We start from the raw sequence: 20,651 nt of genomic DNA on the forward strand, positions 1-20,651 counted from the left end.
AGCAACCCCGTCCATCTAGTTGCTTGACATTCAGGGACCTAATATTTACTGCCTGTTCTTTGAAATCACGTGGAAATGATGAGTTAATAAATGTATCATTTTTATGGTGTTGGCACATGCCCATTTTAGCCACGGATTTTTAAAATCCTCTCTGAGTTGTCTTTATTCCTCTGACAGCCACATTACTTCCCCCTGGAGAAGGACAATATTTATGATTTTGAAATACCATGTGTGGATGGAAGTTGTTGATCTGTTTCCAAAATGCTGAAATAGGAACCGAATTGTCACCTGTTGGCACTTGCCTCTAGGAGACGTTTTTAATCTCATTGGGTGACCTCCCAAGCCACAGGCTGATGACCAGGGCCTCCAACCAGGGATTTTGGGGGCGTGTCTTACTCAGGAATATGGTAGCTTTTCCTAGTGCTTTCGTGGTGTCACCAGCCGATGTCAGCCCCGAGGAGCCAGCAGTGAGGGTGGGCTTGAGCCGCTTATCCAAGGCGATCCTTGGCCTTACAGTCATTAGTTAGTGCTTTTAGACTGAACTTCAAACCCAGACCGTGGGGTTGAAGAACCACCACCTTTATTTACATGTAGATTGCTGCAGTAAAAAAAAAAAAAAAAAAAAAAAAGAAAGAAAAAAATGAGGTGTTGGGAAAATTGGACAGCCACATGCAGAAAAATGAAATTGGACCATTTCCTTACACCGCACATGAAAGTAGACTCAAAATGGATGAAGGACCTCAATGTGAGAAAGGAGTCCATCAAAATCCTTGAGGGGAACACAGGCAGCAACCTCTTTGACCTCAGCTGCAGCAACTTCTTCCTAGGAACATCACCAAAGGCAAGAGAAGCAAGGACAAACATGAACTATTGGGACTTTATCAAGACCAAAAGCTTTTGCATAGCGAAGGAAATAGTTAACAAAACCAAAGACAACTGACAGAATGGGAGAAGTTATTTGCAAATGACATATCAGATAAAGGGCTAGTGTCCAAAATCTATAAAGAGCTTAGCAAACTCAACACCCAAAGAACAAATAATCCAATCAAAAAATGGGCAGAAGACATGAACAGACATTTCTGCAAAGAAGACATCCAGATGGCCAACAGACACATGAAAAAGTGCTCCACATCACTCAGCATCAGGAAAATACAAATCAAAACCATAATGAGCTACTACCTCACACCAGTCAGAATGGCTAAAATTAACAAGTCAGGAAATGACAGATGCTGGCGAGGATGCGGAGAAAGGGGAACCCTCCTACACTGTTGGTGGGAATGCAGGCTGGTGCAACCACTCTGGAAAACAGCATGGAGGTTCCTCAAAATGTTGAAAATAGAGCTACCCTACGACCCAGCAATTGCACTACTGGGTATTTACCCTAAAGGTACAAACGTAGTGATTCAAAGGGGCACATGCACCCGGAGGTTTATAGCAGCAATGTCCACAATAGCCAAACTATGGAAAGAACCTAGATGTCCATCAGCAGATGAATGGATAAAGAAGATGTGGTATATATATATACAATGGAATACTATGCAGCCGTCAAAAGAAATGAAATCTTGCCATTTGTGACGATGTGGATGGAACTAGAGGGTATCATGCTTAATAAAATAAGTCAATCAGAGAAAGACAGCTATCATATGATCTCCCTGATATGAGGAAGTGGAGATGCAACGTGAGGGGTTTGGGGTATAGGAAAAGAATAAATGAAACCAGATGGGATCCGGAGGGAGACAATCCATAAGAGACTCTTAATGTCACAAAACAAACTGAGGGGGGTAGGGGGGAAGGGGATAGGGAGAGAGTGGTGGGGTTATGGACATTGGGGAGGGTATGTGCTATGGTGAGTGCTGTGAAGTGTGTAAATCTGGCGATTCACAGACCTGTACCCCTGGGGCTAATAATACATTATATGTTTATTAAAAAATTTAAAAATGGAAGTCAGGAGCTTCTGATGACTGGTGCGTTTGTGATCAAAGAACAGTGCAGAGTGCAAATGGAACTTTCCAGAGCACGTGTTGACTCCGTGTATGTCTGTGTGTGCACAGAGTAGTTTAACTGCTTTGTAACCCGTATGACAAGCTGATGGGTGGTATAAACAGATGTATCAGCGTATCTTAAACCCTGTGCATTTCCAGTTTCTTGATACTGCTGGTGTAAATGACCAGAAGACCATTGTTTATTAAAACAGGCTCTGACCTGGACATTGGAGGCTGGGGTTCAGGCCCTGGCTCAGTCACTAGTCAGCAGCCCCTGGTGAGCTGATACTGGCCACCGTTGCCAGTGCTGGGAGGAATGGAGATAGAAACAGAATTCTGGAGGGTCCCTTCTCCCTGAGTTCCTCTTTCATCACCTGCCCCTCGAAGAGTTGATCTTTATGCTTTATATTCCAGCTCTAAAGTTCTAGGATTCTGAGTCTCCTCTGTAGCTCAAAACTTCTACTGTGTGGACAGATTTTTCATGTATATCCCCCCCAGCAAAGATAATAGAACTGGGCAATATTTAAGTGTCTGTGATATGCTGGGCACACTACTACATGCTCATGTGGACTGTCTCCTTTAATTCTTTCCCAGGTCCTCCTCCTCCTCCATCGAGGGGGAGGCTAGGAGGCCATATGTAGGCTCAGCAAGAAGCATGGGGCTCAGGGCCCAGCGCAGACCTTGGCTGGTACCTGAGTGCATGATGGAGACATGAGGGGAAGACCAGGAAAGTCCATGGAGGAGGCAGGGCTGGGCCTTGAGAGATGGGCCCCTTGGAATGACCAGAGAGGAGAAATTCTAAATTCTAGAAAACATGCATAACTCCAAAAAGAGACTCTGTACTTGTTAGCAGTCATTCCACTTTCTTCTCCCCCAGCCCCTGGCTCCCACTGAACTCCTTTCTGTTCCCTGGACATTTCATGTAAATGGAATCATGCACACCCGGGTCTTCTGTGTCTGGCTTCTTTCACTTGATATATCTCCAGGGTTCATCCCATCCGTGCTGTGGGGCATTGGGTACTTCATTCCTCTAGGTCACTGAGCAGTATTCCACGGTACGGGCCGGCTATATTTGTCCATTGACCCGCTGATTGATACTTGTGTTATTCCCACTTTGTGGCTGCTGTGAATAATGTGGTTATGGACTTTGGTGCGCAAGTCTGTGTATGGATGTTTGTTTTTAGCTGTCTTGGGTATGGACCAGAAAGCCATTTGAAACGTCCAAGAGATCTTGAGTTCAGTGTTCTTCCTGTGTTTGTTTCTAGTTTCCACTAGTGGCTGACTTGTTTCACGATGACAAGGACTCCATTCCTGCTGCTACTACATCTGGGAAGGGCTCATCTTCAAAGATCAACATTCGCTCCGCCAGACCTCCCCTGAAAGCATCCAACAAGGAGCACAAGAAAACCGTGGGCCACCAGGTCAGCCTCTGGCGGGACACTGTGGGTCAGGATGTGTGTGGCCAGGCCAGCTTCTCTGTAGATGAAGGCCGGCTGCAGGGTCAGAGGGGGCCAGAGCAGCCTCAGCCCCCAGCTCAACCCATATGTGCTCTTTGAAGGAGGACACTGGAAGCCCTCTCTAGAGAGAACTGACCAGAAAGAGAAAGGGGATGAGTATCGCCCCAGTGCATTTAGTTCCCCTAGTAGGATCATAGGCACCTGGTAGAAGAGATAAGAGGGTCCTAGAATCTGCAGGTTGAGTTAAAGAAGCCTGGGGACTTAGAAAACTGAGGCCCCTTCTGTGGGTCTTTGTGGGAGTCTATGTCCAGTGTCTCTCCCAAGAGAAGGGAGTGCCTGCCAAGCCCTACCAAGCCACTAACCTTTCCATTGTACTGGACTTGCCTCTTCTGGACATTTCACATTACTGTCCTAACTTCCAGGATGCCCAGGCACTGGATATTGGGGCTCCTGGGCCTCTGGTTTACCAATAATCAGCCTCCAGTCATTGTGATGACTTCTGTCCTATTTCTCAGCACTGACCACCCCCCTTTTATTTCATTTGATCTACCGCACTAAGTCAGACATGTTAGCTGCTGGGCTCCCCCCATTGAGTTTGAATAGCCCTAATGGCAGGACATGGGAGGGCCTTCATTCTGGACCTACAGCAAGGCAGGCAGGAGGGTCAGGTGGAATCTGACCCCGGGTCTCTGTGTTTTGTCCTGTCCTTCTGGATCCATAACGACGATAACCGTATCAGCAACCCACCAGTCTGCAGGTGTTTCTTGGTTAATTACACATCTGCAGCATGTTAGAGAAAAATAACCAGGTGCTGACTCTTGTCTCCCCAGTTCCGCACCTCCCTGCATCTGCTCATGGAGACCCTGAATGCCACGACTCCACACTACGTGCGCTGCATCAAGCCGAACGACGAGAAGCTCCCCTTCCAGTAAGTGCTGCCGCAGGAGTTGGCCAGCTGCCTCTCGGCTGGGGTCAGGCTGATCAAGCCTGGTCTCTTCATGTTTCCTTGCAAGTTCAGGTGGAAGAGACTCAGGACAGCCTTGAGGTGTGTGTGGGGTGGGGGAGGGGAGTCTGCAACAGGACGAATAGTTGATCTCACACCTCACAGATGGTTTACTTGCTGAAAACAGGTCAACAGACATTTACCAGGTTCCACCTGTCTGCTGTCTAGAAGGATTCAAGAGGATGAGAGGGTACAGTTCCCTCGTCCTTCGGGGTTTACAGTGGCGTTGAGGAGTGTGCACACCTGAATCAGAACCACATAAAAGTGTGTCATGAAATGTAGGTGTACCTGGGTCTCAGTTCAGAGGTGGCAGGATAGCTGGAGTGGTCAGAGAAGACGTCTTCCACTGGGGACGCTTGACCTCAGATGACATGTTGAGTAAGGAGACGTGAAGATGGTCCTGTTTCTCGCATTCCCTCTACCATTGAGCTTCCGGGTTTATTCATACCCACTCACCTTCCCCTACCCCACTCCTCTAGTCTAATTCTGCTTCTACCCCTGTCTTGGATATCATCTTCCAACTCCATCCATGCCCACGTGGTTGACCCCACCCGTCTGTGTGGCAGTGACTTTTCAGTGTCTTTGTTCATCTCCAATTTCTGCCAGGTTCCAGACCAGAGTTTCTGGATGCCTCCAGCAGTTTCACTGGCTGAGTCACATTCAGCAATTTACGTAATCAGACTCCTTGTCCCTCCCCACCCGCCCCCGAAAATGGTTCCTCTGTCTTCCATCTCTTATGTAGTAAATGGCATAACCACTTCCTGATAGCTCATTACTGACCATGCCTGAGAGTCGCTCTGAACCAGTGCTATCCAACTGAACTTTCGTTGGATGGGACTGTTCTGTAACCTGCATTGTCCAGCTTGGTAGCCATAAGTCACATGCGGCAATTGTGGGCTTTGGAATGTGGCCGCTACGACTGGGGAACTGAATTGTCATTCTAATTATATTCACATACTTGTAGTTGGCTGATGGCCACCATATTGGATGGCATAAACCTTGATTCTTCCCTCGTCCTTACTCCCCAATGTCGAGTCATTGTCAAAGTCTCATGGAGTCTGCTTGGAAAGGTGTTATTTTGGTCTCCCTTTTCTCTTCCTCTGTCACCTTGTTTGAGACTCTGTTACTTGCCTGGAATACTGCCCTAAGTCTTTAGAACAGTCTGTTACTTACCTCTGTAGCCCCATTATTCCAACCGCCCTGAGCCAGCACACAGGCTCTATCTTCTGGTCAGAGGAGATACATTTCTAAATTTTCAAAGCCCTTTATTCCCGCCATTCTGACTTCCTTTTCTGGTCCTAGCATAACGTCTTTCTGGGAAATAAATTCTTTTGGCAACTCTGTCAGAGTGAATATCTGAACTCCCTTCGGCTCTTCCTCTCATTTGATAAAGCTTGACCCGCACTCCGGTGGGCCTCGTGCTGGAAAAGGTCAGGAAGACAACACCCCGAGTCAGCCTTCTTTGAAGCCCGCTGATTGTTGACTCTTTTCCTTTCCTCCCAGTTTCCAAGAAGTGGTTAGGAATTCCCCCTGTGTGACATCTGTTTACCAGCTGACCCCAGAAGAAGAGAGGCTGTTAGAAGGGCAGCGTGCGTGAAAGACTTGGATTATGTGTGAAGGGCAGGGGCGGTGTGCCGGGGCCCTGGAGAGGAGAGTCGAGGGCTGGGTGCCAGCTGCAGTTCAAGCAGTTTGTTCCTCAGAGCCTGGTGCCTGCCACCTGCCGGATTCTCTCCCGGAGCTCCCCTCCCGGATGAAGAGAGATGCTGGAGGCTTTCAGAATGCCTGTCTGGTCCAAATGGCCCACGTTTCCAAGACCTTCCTTTGCCTTCAGGACCAAAATCTCTGTAATAAAGTGGAGAGAATAGTGAACGAGGTGAGAGCAGCTGGATTCTAGCTTGGGCTCTACTCCCAGTTATCGGGCTGTTCCATGAGCTAGCCCTGTACTCCTGGCCTCATTTCTTCATCTGCTAACTGTAGCTAAAGCAGGGCATCCTGATGAAAGACATCAAGGAGATGGTGTAGATTATTTGTGAGAGGCATAACAATTTTGATGAGTAAAATATATAACATTATTTAAAATATTTTATTACAAAAATGTATATGTATGTATATAATTATTCCAGAAAGAAAGTTCCGTATGCCTCGCCTTGATCCCCTACAACTGTTTTCGCGACCTTCACATCCTTGACATTGTGGGCCAGGTAATATGCTACCGTGGGGGCTGTCCTGTCCCCTGTAGTGTGCTGGTAGCATCCCCATCACTGTGACAACTGGAAGTGCTCTGTGACTGCCACGTGTTTCTTGGAGGACACAATTGCACCCCCAGTGGAGGACCGCTGTCCTACACTACATGCTTTGATAGCATCCCTTGTGGAAAAGTCTTTTTCCCTCTGCTTCTTCCTTTATTCCAAAACATCCATCATACCCACTGTTCACTGGACACTGGGTGAGGACAAGTGGAATGACAGAAATGTCCCTCATCCTTAAGGTGTTGCCAGTCATTAGTCACGGACAGCAGCATAGAAGGGACTGTCCATGGGTGCGTGGGAGTGCTGTAGGAGCAGAGAAGCCTGCTGGGGTGGGGGGTGCTTAAGCGTCCGGGGAGGAGGTGGCCTGGGGGAGTGTGACCTGCCTGGGTTCGCTAGTTGGAGGAACTGGACGGAGCCCTGAGCTCAGATGCGGACAACCCTGAGAGTAGCGGGGTCCTCACATGTGACTGCAGCACACCACAGAGGCGTGCTGAAGAGGGGTGGGAGCTGGCAGCATGTGCGAAAATCAGGGAAGTGGCGTGGGGCTGCTGAGGGGGCCGGGTTCTCAGCTCTGGGCTCTGCTGAGTCTGCACAGTGACTGGAGGAGAAAGTGCACCCCTGTGTTTCAGCAGTCGGACCCTATAGATCTTTGGCGACTTTTCAGTCCAGAATTAAGGGTTGCTGGTCCTCACTGTGATCCTCCAAAATTTATTAGTGAGGAGGAGCTGGTTTTCCACTCCGACTCACCTGGTAACACACATGGGGAGGCCGATGGAGACACGCTGGTGACAGCTTTCTTTACCGTTCAAGAGATAAGATTAAAATACAGGAGGCTGGCTGGCTTTACACGTCCCCCGGGGGCTGTGAACAGGGAAGGGGGTGGCAAGAGCTTCTCGGCGGAGCGTCTGCTTGCTTCTTCCTAATAGCATTCTTCTTTGCGACCACTTAGTCCTTACGACCAACCGGTGAATTCTGGTTGGGCAGATACTCTCAGCCTCTGTTGAATGAATAAGGAAAGGGAGCTCCAGAGAGAGGATGTGTTGCCCACAGTGGTGTAAGCGGTTAGCGGCCATACCGAGTTTTCTGCTTTGCCCTTGTTCTCTTCCCCCACCCCGTGCAGAAGAGAATGTGGCCAACTCAGGAGGAAAGCACGCGTGTGAGCAGGGGAGTGGGGAGGACCGCAGGTGGGCCCGCAGCCCACGAAGGATGAGGGGTCACAGAGCCTTGCCAAGCACGCTGCCCATCCCCGCACACACACAGCAGATTGAGTCAGACCTGGAGAGCACAGATGCAGAGAGCCTCAGGGGAGAGGTCGGCAGCCCACGGAAAACCCTCCCCAAAGCTTGAGCACATCCACCGTGCGTTCTGAACTCGGGGCCCAGCTGGCTGCCTTCAAGACGAGAGCAGCCGAGCCTGTATCCTGAAGGCTGCCTCAGGTCACAAGCATCCTTTATGCCCTGTATTCTCAGGCTCCTAAGTACCACTGCACATATGTTAACAGTTTTTCTGGGACCCCAGAGCAGTGCTGCGTCCTGGTGACGCCTCAGAACTGGTGCAGAGGGGACCATGGAGGCTCCCCACACATGCTTCTTTGTTTTTTTTCCATCCTGTAAGACCTTCTGCTGAGGAGCTTTCTGCCTATCTGAAAACATGAAATGAACTCCCCTAAAGTAACTGGTTTGCTCAGGACTGTGCAGACTTGAGTGCTCAGTTATCCCTTACTCGAGAGCCGTGGGCGCCTTGGGACCAGAGTAATCAGGAGGACTTCCTGGAGGAGTTGGGTATCCAAAGTAGCAGGACTTGAGCAGGTTTGGGGGCAGCAGGAGAAGGCCAAGGGGTCATAGGCCTGGAGGAGGGTGTGGGTGTCTCCCGGGACACTGAGCCCCAGGACTGACCTGGAACGCAGAAGAGTCTCGACTCAAGGTCAGCTTGTGGTCTCTAGTCACCTGGAAGGTGCCTGCTGGCCCAGTGCATCTGCCTCGAGGGACTGCTGGGTCCTTGGCGTAGGAGGGCAGCTGGCACTAGGAGCTGATCAGCTCCTGCAGAGAGGTGGGAGGGCAGGATAAGTCTCCCGTGGAGAGCTGTGATCCGAGCACGGCAGGTTCTAACCCTGACCCATTCTGCGGAATCCTGAGGGGCCGGCTGCTGGGAAGACTCCTAGGGTTGTTATTGAGGCAGCAGGCATGGGTGCCCCCTGGTGTCCTGGAGATAAAGCTGCCCATCTCTCTCCACGGGGTCCACAGGCTGCCTGAGGTGTGTGCTGCAACCAGCAAACGGGATCCCAGAATTCCTGGGATCTGAGCCTCAGCCCCGCTTGCCGCCCACTTCCCAGAGCAGAAGGAGCACAAGACGCATGGCTCTGGGCTGGAACAGAGCTCAGGAGCAGCCAGAAAGAAAGGGAACACTTAGTTCCCACCCTTTCTCTGAGTGGGGCAGTGGTCTTAGCAAAGTACGGAGGTTAACTCTAGTTCAGCTGAATTCTTTCCCCAGGAAGCCCCCCACCCCCGATTGCCGTAGCCATCCCAGCTGCTCTCCCCCGGCTTCTCACTGCCCTGGTACCAAGGTTCTCACCTATAGCTTTGTGCGCTTCTGTACACTTCTCTCCCGGGGCGGGGACTCTGCCCAGACCCTATCTGACTGCTGACTGTACTGTGCGCTACCTGATGTACATGTTGGCGGGCATGCTGGGTTTTCAGGGCTAAGCAGTTGAGGGGACAGGAGGTGCTCAAGATGTGGCTTGTGTCCCTGAAGACCAGATGATCGGTCTCAGAGTCTTAACGGGCAGCTGTTGTGACAGCAGCTGACCCTGCACGTGTGCTGATGTCCTCGCTGCTGGGCTAGCTGCTCTCCCGGGCCATTAGGTTTCGTCTTGGCACTAACCCTAAAAAAGGGGTCCTACGATTACCCCTATTTTATAGATGAGGGTACTAAGGCCTGAGGAGGTGGCGTTGCCTTCCCCAGGTGACCCACGCAGCTGGTGAGTGACCATGTCCTGGTTCAAACCCAGCTCTGCGGGCCTGAAAAGTGCCCCTCTGACTCCTGAGCCACGTGCTGCTGGTGGCAGCCAGCAGCATGGTGGCGAGTGTGTATGATTTGGCCTTTGAGCACAGATACCCCCATGGGTGCAGATAATAAGGGAAGACCAGAGGAGGCACGGATGGGGCTTGGAAGCTAGACAGAATTCAGTCATGCCACAAAGACGATGACGTATTCCAGGTGAGAACATGAATGCACACAGGACCGGGGTGCTCATACGGCTCACGCGCCTGCCAGTCATTGCCTTTTAGTCAGTGCTTGGCCCCCGACCTTGTGCTCAAGGTGCATGATGGTCTGTGTCTCAGTGCAGGAAGAAGTCGTCTGTCCCTCTCCAGTTCCATTTCTTTGCCAGCACGGCCACTCACAGCTTGTCTTACTGTGTTTGCAGCTTTGACCCAAAGAGAGCGGTGCAGCAGCTCCGGGCGTGTGGGGTGCTGGAGACCATCCGAATCAGCGCAGCAGGCTACCCGTCCAGGTAACGCGCCCGCCAGCCATGCTTTCCTGGGGCAACCGGAGCCTGGCTCCCCAGGGAACCTGTTTACACGCTGTCAGCCAGAGACCCATCCTGTGTGAGGTCCCACGCAGGATGCTGACAGAGGGGAGAATGTCCTTTTGGCCTGAGAAGCCTGGGAGTCCACGGTGGCATCCTCTGGGGAAGCTTTTCCCATTTCAGATCGGCACTGGTCTGGGCGAGGAGCCAGCTAGAGCTGCAAAGGGGATTTCTCCTTTACTCCCACCTTGTGCCCTTTACTTTTTTTTTTTTTTAATACACCTATTCCCTGTCAGAACCATTTTGAAGTGTACAGTTTGGTGGTAAGTATGTTCGTATTTGTGCACCCATCTCCAGAACTCTTTTCATCTTGCAAGACTGAAACTCTGTGCCCATTAAACACTAAATCTCTGTTTCCTTCCCCCTCCAACGGCTGGCAGCCATCCTTCTACTTGGTCTCTGTTTTTGACGACGCTGCAGCCTTCGTCTGAGTGGAATCCTACAGTGGTGGGGACCAGCTTCTTTCACTTAGTCTGGTGTCTTTAAGGCTCCCCCATGTAGCATGGCTCAGAATTTCCTTCCTTTCTGAGGTTGAATACTATTCCATTGTACACGTAGACAGCTTTTTGTTTATCTGTCCGTTTGTTAATGGACCCCTAGACCTTTTAAAATAGAATCAAATCCATGACAGAATGTATAGTCTTGAATTTAAAAACCACTATCAAGATCTAACTTGCACTGCGGATGAGTCCTCGAGCCACCTAGAGCCCATTGAAGGCATGTCAGTCCTGGATCCTTTCTAGAGGCTTGCCTGCAGTAGGAGGGAGGTATGGATGGCGACCCGCGAGCTCTCGTGAGGTCGTACCGCGAACCAGCATCTCACAGACTAGGCGTCTTCTGCCGTGAGCTGGAGCTAAGCTGAGCAGAGCCAGAGTAGCAGCTCCTGTCCTTGGAAGTCCTGTGTGTGTCAGGAGGTGGAGAGAGCCGGAAACGGGGAGGCGGACGAGGGGGCCAGGCCTCCCTCCAGCCTCCCTGCCATCTCCAGCGGGAGTTTGGCCACTGCAGTGGAGGAGTGCCTTCCTAGTAGCAGGTAGTGACCGCGAAACAACGTAACTGTCAACAGCTCCCAAATGCTCGACCTGGGAAGGGACTTAGTGATGGAATTAGGAGTTTGCATTTGACCCGGAGAGTACAAGAACTACCACTGATCTCGAACCTCCAGGCAGCTTTTCAAAACCCAGCAGGTTGGAGCATCGTTCCCAATAGTGCACTCTGGCCCCAGAGGAAGACTCTTCAGTTTGCTTTGAACCTTGTCTCTCCCCGCTTAGAAGAAAGACAGGGTGTGTCCTGGGCTCCATCTCCTTTTCCGACCCTCGGGCTGAACACAGATAGCTGACAGCTCCATTAAGGAGGTAAGCCCTGCTTCCCCTTCCCGGGTGAGGGCTCTGCCTGCCTTCTCTTTGTCTGCCCTGTGAGGCCCAGCACCAGTGTTTTGACTGAGGGGACGGGCTCAGGCCATGGGCGCAGCAGGTCTGTCTTGAGTTTGAGGCACTGTAGTCTAGCCAATCGGATCAACCCTCCGTGACTGCTCCAGACACAGCACTCAGATCAGACGTGGTTCATACAAGGGCCTTAGGGAGCTGCCTGGCCACTGCTTTATAAAGCGTGCTCCCCAGGCAGCCAGGCTCTACTCCTGCTCCGCCTCCCTTATCTGTTGGCCCCCCCCCCAAAAGGGTCTTTAGTCTACCATCTTCAGTCCACTGGTTCTCAGGACCGCTTTGCAGCTGTCAGTGGGTCAGGAAATCACCGTAATGGGTCATGACCGGCATCTTGTTTATTTAGTGAAATGACCCAGGATGGAAAATAGAAGATGGCAATTTGCGGTAGAAAGGATATTGGAGTGTGACCTCCCTTCAGCTTTATATATAGACATGGGTGCGTCATGGTGTGAAACACGCTTTTGCTGATGAGGCCCACGGAAGGAAGTGAACCGCTCAAGGTCATTGTGGTGGTGTGAGGACTTAGAAACCCCCTTCCTCTGCCCAGCTGTGTGCTTGTTGCCAAGCACCCGACTGCTCGCGTTGGTGAGAGGCGCCATCCACACAGGGATCAGGGGCGTGAAGGGCAAGGGTAGGCTTTTCTGCCTGCTCCCAGAACTGGGCCCAGACCTGAGGCTTGGAGTAAGACTGTACCCTGCCGGCTCTGGCCGGTACATGGAGGCGCAGACTGCCCAACGGTGCGAGGCCTGGGCCAGAACCGGAGGAGCCTGTGGTTGAACCCTTGGCCTTTGGAGTCTGGCATGGCTTGTGCAGAGAGCTCCAACCTCCTTGGCTGGGAGACCTCAAACGAGTCCATCTCCAAGCCTGGGATCCCTTATCACTGAGTACTTCCATCACAGGTGGTCATAGTGAAGTAAGGCTTCTAAAGTCCCCCACTCTGTGCTAGGCACCTAAACATTCAAAAATGTGTTTATCACTCACTTAGATACAAGCAAGAAACTGCATCCTTATGGATACAATTATGGGGTAAAACCAGCCTTTACCAGAAATGTTTAGCTTTATTTTTGTGAAAACCTGTTGTGTCTGGTCACCTCAAAAGTGCTTTCCAGAGTTCTCCAAGGAATTGAAAAGGTTGGTCTAAGAATTACTAAGATGCCCCACGTTCAGCTGTTGAGGGTCCTTGTGCAAGAACCTCAGGGATCATGGGTCCTCGCAGCCACACCTGTGCCGCGCAGCACAGAGACTCCAGGTGAGCGGAGGAGCCCAGGTGCTCCTCTCTGTCTCTCACTCTAACTGATGCTGCTGGGGGGCTTGGCAGGCGGGAGGCATGAACATTGGGACCATGCCACACCAGGGGAGAGGAAAGGAGGGAAGCATGGGAAAATGAGCTATTCTAGGGCAGCTGAGACCCTGGGGCTCCATCCTGGGATGTAAGGAGCCACCTGTTTACCAAGAACTTTTAACACAATGAGTTGTTTGATAGATAAGTGCTTTGCGGAGGGTGTGAACCTCTTGTCTTGGAGACCATCAAGCAAAAGCCAAGAGCCTGGGTCTGATGTGATGAGCTCTACACTCTGCTTCTGGGAAGGGTCCCTGGGCCTCTCTGTCACCTCGGACTCACCCACCCAACTTGCTTGCAGCCTCGCTGTGAAATCAGTGATCGCACGTCCCACCCACGTTCCTGCCAGTTTGCTGCTACGATACAGAATCCTCTGTCGGAGGAAGAGGAAGAGGGACAGGACTTCACTCCCATGGTGTTCCCTGAGCTGCTATAGAATGAGAAAGTATTCTTGCCTCCATGTCTCCTTTCCTGTTAACCCGGCCACCTGCTCCACTCCTCCCCCGTGGAGCTTCTGGCTCCGTGCCAATGGCCGGGAGGGAATCAAGGATCTAAGTCATGACCTCAGCCTATCAGGAGTTCACAGTCCAGGAGAAGGGATAAAAACCTACAACAGAGCAGCATAGAATTAGGCCAAGTCTGGAAGGAAATGTGGCTTCCTGGAGGAGGTGAGGTTTGAGATGGGCCTCGAAGCTGGGGAGGAGGCTTCGGGTGGACGGGGAGGCAGTGGGAGGATTCCACCAGCCCGGAAGCAGCTCCACGTGCAGGCGCAGAAGGGACGATAACGTCTCCTGCCCAACGATCCGGGAAGAGACCTTCTCTGCCAGTCAGTCCTCATTCGTCCTTCCTGTTCCGTCTCCCAGTCTTAGCGGGCCAGACTGGCTTGTGTCCTCATGCAGACCTCCTCTGCCTTGGCTGCCCAGAGAGCACACTGCCTCCAGGTCCTCAGACCTACGTGGGAAACGGCCTTTCCTGCCGTGCGTTCCACCTGACTCCGTCACCACCGGCAATGCCGACACGCCCGCAGACTCACATCCTGTGGGGCAGCCAGTGGGTGTCCTTCTGCCGCCCTGATGGATTCACCCCTCTTTCTAGCACCTAATCACTAGGGCATCTGCACCTTTTGTTTTCATAATTGCAGGTGTTGTGGCGAGTGTAGGGAGGGAAGGAAAAAAACCTGGTATTTTCTGCTCCACAGAAAATGTTACCTAATGCTGTGATTTACATGTTTGGGCTTGGGTCCAGAGTGCTGCCTTACCTCTGCTGTCTTAGCAGATTTTGCCGAGGCCTCAGAGGGAGGATTCCCTCCCCAAATGGTCATTTGAAGTGTTCTCTTTCGGAAAGAGGCGCCACAGTTTTACGGCACTTTTGTTGGTGTTGCGGTAGAGCTGTATCCTCCATATTGTTTCATTTTGATGCGAATCCCCTCTCCCAGAGCCACGGCACCCAGGGTGGCCTTTCTTTGAAAGCTGAGCAGTGGGGAGAGGGCTGGGAGCAGAACTACCTCACCCATGATCTTGTGACTCCACACATTGCCCGTCTGCACCTGCCGGTCACGGTAACCATTTGGAGGGAGCTCACCGCTTGAACCTCTCCCATACTGCTTTGTCCCGGAGGCTGGGGTGTCTGCTGTATCTGGGGATAAACCAGACAAGGTAGTACAGCTACTGTGTACCCATCAAGGTGTTAGCTTTTGAAGCTAACAAAAGCATAACCTCAGAATGTAGAGCTGAGCACCCATTTTGTTAGCCTGACTTTGGGAGACCTTTGGGAGCTCCGAGGGGCTTGAGCAGGCTGGGGGCTCATCTCAGAAAGAATTCGCCTCCATGGTGCTAGGACTCCAGACAGCAACGTGATTTCACTTGATTTAGCTTGTTAAGTAACACGATTTTGCAGAGCTATTGCCCAACGAAACTCGAGTGGCTTCTTTGAGGAGGAGGGACTACAACTCAGAACATTTTTCTACATTTCTCCAACTTAAGTGGCCAAAGGGCACATGCCAACTCTTTCCAGGGAAGAAGATGGCAAAGAGGAAGAATGCATGGCTCGGGATCCCAGGGACTCACGATGAAATGTCTGGAGGCCGCTTCCCTGGGAGCCCATGCAGAGGCCAGCCCTTTGCAGCCAAGATTTCAGGCCAAGTTTCTGCATCCAGCCTCTGATGCCCTATGTGCAGGACACTTAGCCCCATTCTGAAGCGAACACGTGCCCAGTGCCCCCCAAGCAGGGCCAGCCTGGGAGGACGCACACAGATTGACGGGCCAGTGGCAGCTCTCTGGAGACCCCTCGTCCCACCCTCAGGCTCTATGCTTGTCTATTTTTATCTGCCTAAGAATTGTGGCTCTCTGTGAGTCTGATTAAAAATGAAAATGTATCATTCCATTTGAAACGCGTTGCAGTGGCTAAGAAATATGGCCGTCAGCACACACAGAAAGCACCGTGCTGAATGCGGTGTCTGGGAAGAGCCGCTGGGCCACTGTGACTGTCCCTGTCACCTGGCTCCCGGCCGCACCCCTGCCCCGTGTTCTGTGCCTGTGTGATTCTCGGTCTCCCAATGGGGGGTGGAGGGGAGGGGGGTGTATTCAACGCAGCTTTGTGTCCCAGAGGATTTGTGAAGCAAACTCCATTTAACCACAACACACGTTGTAGGAGGACGACTTGAGTATGCAAGGTTTATATGTAAAAACTAAATGCCTAAATCTTCCGTGCTCTCCTCTTTACCTTAGAAAAACTCAGCAGCACCGTCCGAAAAGACTTATTACTTGCCAGCCTCCATCCCTCGGCTGCCACGTGCACAAAACACGACCGCAGAAGGAGGGTGTAGTCTGGAGAAGTTGCTCAGTCCACCTGCCCATTTAGTCAGGACTAAAGACCCATCGTCACTTGCCTTGCGATTAAAAACCCCACCAAGCCAGTAACGCAGAGCTTACTTTGGAGCGAAATCGTTCTTGCCCCGCGATCTCTCAGCCCTGCATCGTGGCTCTTGTGCCCGAGGTCCGCGCCCTCTCCCTGGGGCCGGAGTCTGCCCCAGGGTCCTCGGTGGGGCTGCTCGTCACAGCCACCAGGCAGCTGGCCTGCACACGCGCCCTGCCTTGCCACGCTCCATCGGAGGAGGAGACTGTGGGCCGCGGGTCAGCTGCAGCCCCATGGCTGTCTCTGGGCAGTGCCAACACGGAGGATTTCTGCTCCTCACTTTGTAATTCAGTTCCAGCTCCGAGCCAGTGGGGAAGAATTAGGTTTCCCTCCCTCGGCAGCAAAACTTAGTGACCTTCAGACCGGGGTCACCTCTGACTCTGAGGCTGTGTTTCCCAAGACATACGTGGGGACAGCAGGGAAGGCAAGTAGAGGCTAATCAGCAGTGATGTGAATGGTGGGCGCACACCCTGCCGCGTTTGCGCTGGGAACTCCCCCCGTGGGATCGGTGCTGAAATAATGAGTCCCAGGTTTCATGTACTGCCTTACAAAGGCCCTCCCCAAATCTCATTTGTTCATCACGCTGACTTTTAAAAAATGAGATATAATTTATGTACAATAAAAATATCCTTTTAAAGTAGGCAATCCTAGAGTGTTTTTCATTATGTTCCCAGCATCGTGCAACCATGACTACCAATTACAGAGTGTTTTATCACCCTGGAGGGAAACCCTGTTCGTGTTAGTGGTCACTGCCTCTTTCCCCCTCCTCCCAGCCCTGGCAACCACGGACTTTCTCTTTCTATAAATTTGTCTACTCTGCACATTTCAAACTAGTGGAAGCCTATGATAAGTGGCTTTTTGTGTTATCCCGGTTTTAACACGTACCAGAACTTTATTTTTTTATGTTGCCTAATACCATCCTGTTGCAAGGATACACTGGGTTTTTTCCATCAATTGATGGACATTTGGGTTATTTCCGCCTTGGGGCAGGTATGAATCATGCTGTTCTGAATATCCATGTGTGTATTTTTGTGTGAACATGCATTTTTCTTTCTCTTGATGATATATCTGGGAGTGGGAATGCTGGCTGGCATGGTAACTCTATTTACCCTTTTGAGGACCTGCCAGACAGTTACCCCCGTGGTTACACCATTTTATGTTTCCACCAGCAATGGATGTGGTTTCCTGTTTCTATACATTCTTGCCAACATTTGTTATTATCTGTCTGTTTTGTTAGAGCCATTCTAGGGGGTGTCAAGTGGTATCCCATTTTGATTTTGGTTGTGTTTCCTGGATGATTAATGACGTTGCACGTCTTTTCGTGGGCTTGTTGGCTATTTGTATATCCTTTTTTTTCTTTTAAAGATTTTATTTATTTATTTGACAGACAGAGATCACAAATAGGCAGATAGGCAGGCAGAGAGAGAGGGGGAAGCAGGTTCCCTGCTGAGCAGAGAGCCCAATGTGGGGCTTGGTCCCAGGACCCTGGGATCATGACCTGAGCTGAAGGCAGCCACTCAACCAACTGAGCCACCCAGGCGCCCCTGTATATCCTCTTTGAAGAAATGTATTCATATTTTTTTTTGTCCATTTTTTTAACTGGGTTATTTGTCCCTTTGGTGCTGTAGGAGTTTTTTATATTTTCGAGATACTAGTTGCTTATCGGATAGATTGCAAACATGCTCGCCATTTTCACCCTCCTGATAACCTGACCTGCCATCTTGAAGGGTTCTTCCTGAGGACTCTTAGAGTTTGTTTTTCCAGCCAATCCTGCATGAGGGAATCTATCCAAGAGAAGGGAAGTACACAGTGCGATCACTTTGACTGTTCTCCATCTGTTTGCAGCCATCCACTGAGGACCGCTCAGGGAGGCATGTTCTCTCGAATGTTCCCACATGCAGATGGTTACGTCCATTATGGGGCTCTAGATAGCCACTTAGCCGACCGGAACATCACCCTACTGTGTTTGCTCCACACTCACAGCAGCTGTGTTCACCACATGCTGTCTCAAGCCTGAGGAGCTTGTTGTAAGGAAGCACCTTTCTGACCTTGCCTCTGCCTCTGATCTCCCCATTCCCACCAGGAGCGATCCTAGGCCCTGGGCTTTTACCCCACGCCCGGCTGTGACTACTCCACCAGGAGGGCACTTCTCCCTAGCCGGCCGGGGGCACGCGGCCTTGTTTCCACAGGGAGCACGGTACTGAAGTCCAGGACATTTGGCCAAGCCCCTTGCCTGGGAGTCCAAATGCAGGGAGAGTGGGGCTGAGTGCATTCTGTCCCTGAGGCCGCTGGGACTCCATGTAGCCCAGGGCTGAGGCCACAGCTGGGGCCTAGTAACAGACTAAGAATGGGACCTCTTCTCCCACTGTTAATGTGATACGGAACGGAGGAGCAGCCAGGCCTAGGACTGGCTTAAAAGACCTGTCTAGGCTGTCACCCAGCCGTAGCGTAAGTGGGAGAGGACCTGTCCAGGGCCACCTGAGGAGGGCGGAAAGCACGAACAGAAGCAGCGGACTTAGACTGTGGAGGAAGATGGCAGGCATGGTTGGGTTGGTCTCAAGATGGTGGTTTTCTGGACTAGAACTATGTTCTATAGGAAACATTCTGCAGATACTTGCAAACATGTTTGCATATCGCAAGGAATGGCGTGGTAAGGAATGGTCTTTGTCCGTTGGAGCACAAAAGGATCATCCTGCTACAAAGCCAATAGTGTCCTTTTTGAGAAACACTAGTAGAATGAAAAGGTCTAACATTGGGATTCCAACCTCTTTATTGGTCAAGAAAACACCCATTCTTTTAAAATGTAAGTAACTACGTAGGAAGAAACCACGTTAGGTGCTGAGAAGTTTAAAAATATATCCTAGCCCGGCCAGAGGAGGCTAGAGTCGAGCAGAGACGCTAACCCATGTACAAAAGCTAGTTTTTAGAGAAGGCATAAAGCTCTGTATCCCACAGGGAAACAGGAATCATTAAAATGCTCCGGGAGGGAGAGATTTGTGGTCGTGGATTTTTTCAGGGGGAAATCCTGGACACATTGTGTTCCTATAGAGGGGTCTTCCCCAATTTTTACATGGCCACAAAAAATCTCCATCCAGATATCCCTACCAAATCAGGAAGTTCTGTGAAGAAATTCGAATTTTTTGAAAAACAATCACAAACTCTGATTAGCTTCATTTGGGAGGTTTCTCTTCACAAGTGATGGGGACTTTCCTGCAAGGCCTTTCTCTCTAAATGCACAGAGGCCCACAGAAAAGAGAATCCCCATTTGATTTTGGGCCCTCAGCTGAAGGACACTCGTACACGCCCAGCTCCGGTGCTGTGCTGGCCGTGTGCTCCTTGGGTGGCTTGAGAGGGAGAGCCTGCCCCCAGCCCCCACAGCCAATGGCTTGGCTTCTGCGGCTGCCTTCCTCCTGCATCAGTACTACCCTGGAGCTGTGAAGCCTTTGTAAGAAAAGGGGCGGGGATCAGGCAGGAAGGGAGGGTCACTTGGATGGGGGGGAGGAGCTTTCTAAGCACTCCACAGGCATGAACTCCTCAGCCCCCACCAGGCAGGAGGTGCTTTGTGAGGTGGGGGGTGGTCTCTCCATTTCGGAGAGCTCCGCATGGGACGAGTCCAAGACTTGCCTGAGGTCACAGGGCTGGGCTGTGTCAGAGGAGGCCGCCGTGCTCCTGTACCCCAACCTTGTTCTGGACCCGCCTGGATGTGTGCTGTCGCATCTCCCTACTGTCTTGTTTCCTTGAGCCCGTAACCTCCCTGAGTTCTGGAACTGTCAGCAGTAAGAAGTCTTCAAATTAGAACCATTTAAGGTTTTTAGCCCAGCAAAATGCTGCTCTGATTATTTCCCCTGGAGAAATTGCAAACTCGTTGGGAGAAATAAGACGAGTACACAAATAACTATTGCAGGGAGGGGAGGTGCCCTCAGAAAGTCACCCAGAAAGTGCTGAGCGGCCTTTGGGGGAGAGCCCACGCCTCCCTGAGCAGGCGGGAACAGCGGCTTGGTGGAGCCACTGGTGGACGGCTGGGCGTGAGGACCAAGAAGACTTGGATCCTGCAAAGCCCTTTATCAGTGTCCGGCATTCTGTTTGCATCTTACCCGACGTGGAAATATCAGTGGAGAGAATGGCCTGTGCTTAAGGCTCGGGGGTTGGGGGCAGAAAGAGCTCTGGAGAAACCCGGTAGCCTTCCCGTACCTTAAAAACAGAACGCACATCTGATGTGTGGCTTATCACCTCTTGCTCTGCTCCCAAGCCTCCAAAATTAAGACGGTCAGACCTCAGGAGTTTTCTTGACATTTATTGCACATGACTGGAATAACGGAAGCAGCCTTCAGCTGGGCAGATAACCTTCAATGTTTCCATTTCCTAAAGCCGCCTATTAGAGATGGCCCGGAATTCAGTGGGTTTGGTTCATAGTCTCCCCACAACTGGAGGGGCAGGAAGTCACAGGAGCACAGTGGGTGAAGGGACTCTTCCCCAGGCCATGGAACAGAGGCCTCAGGGGCTCCCAGCGCTTCTCTACCCTCCTCCCGGAGGAGCCTGCGCACATCACAGGGAGCCTGGGAGTGGGACCATGTAATGCCCAGTCAGCTCTGAGCAGAATAGAGGCTGCCATTACATGTGTGACAGGATTAATTAAAAGGTAAGAAGCATAGAAACGAAGGATATGAGTGGTCCCCAGGGTCT

At 51.3% G+C, this 20,651-nt stretch overlaps 1 protein-coding gene across 4 annotated transcripts in view; it reads left to right on the top strand.

Annotated features, from left to right (window-relative positions):
- The window catches only part of MYO5B (myosin VB), a 342,886-nt gene that overhangs the window by 250,297 nt on the left and 71,938 nt on the right, over positions 1-20,651 (top strand). For all 4 annotated transcript variants that reach the window (XM_032882535.1, XM_032882534.1, XM_032882532.1 and 1 more), the window contains exons 15-17: positions 3,248-3,403; positions 4,270-4,367; positions 10,116-10,202. In XM_032882535.1, coding sequence (XP_032738426.1) covers positions 3,248-3,403; positions 4,270-4,367; positions 10,116-10,202 — 341 coding nt within the window. The remainder of the gene's footprint in view (positions 1-3,247; positions 3,404-4,269; positions 4,368-10,115; positions 10,203-20,651) is intronic.

The sequence above is a fragment of the Lontra canadensis genome, unplaced genomic scaffold, assembly GCF_010015895.1.
Source record: "Lontra canadensis isolate GAN:19392208 unplaced genomic scaffold, GSC_riverotter_1.0 scaffold82, whole genome shotgun sequence".
NCBI classification, from domain to species: Eukaryota; Metazoa; Chordata; class Mammalia; order Carnivora; family Mustelidae; genus Lontra; species Lontra canadensis.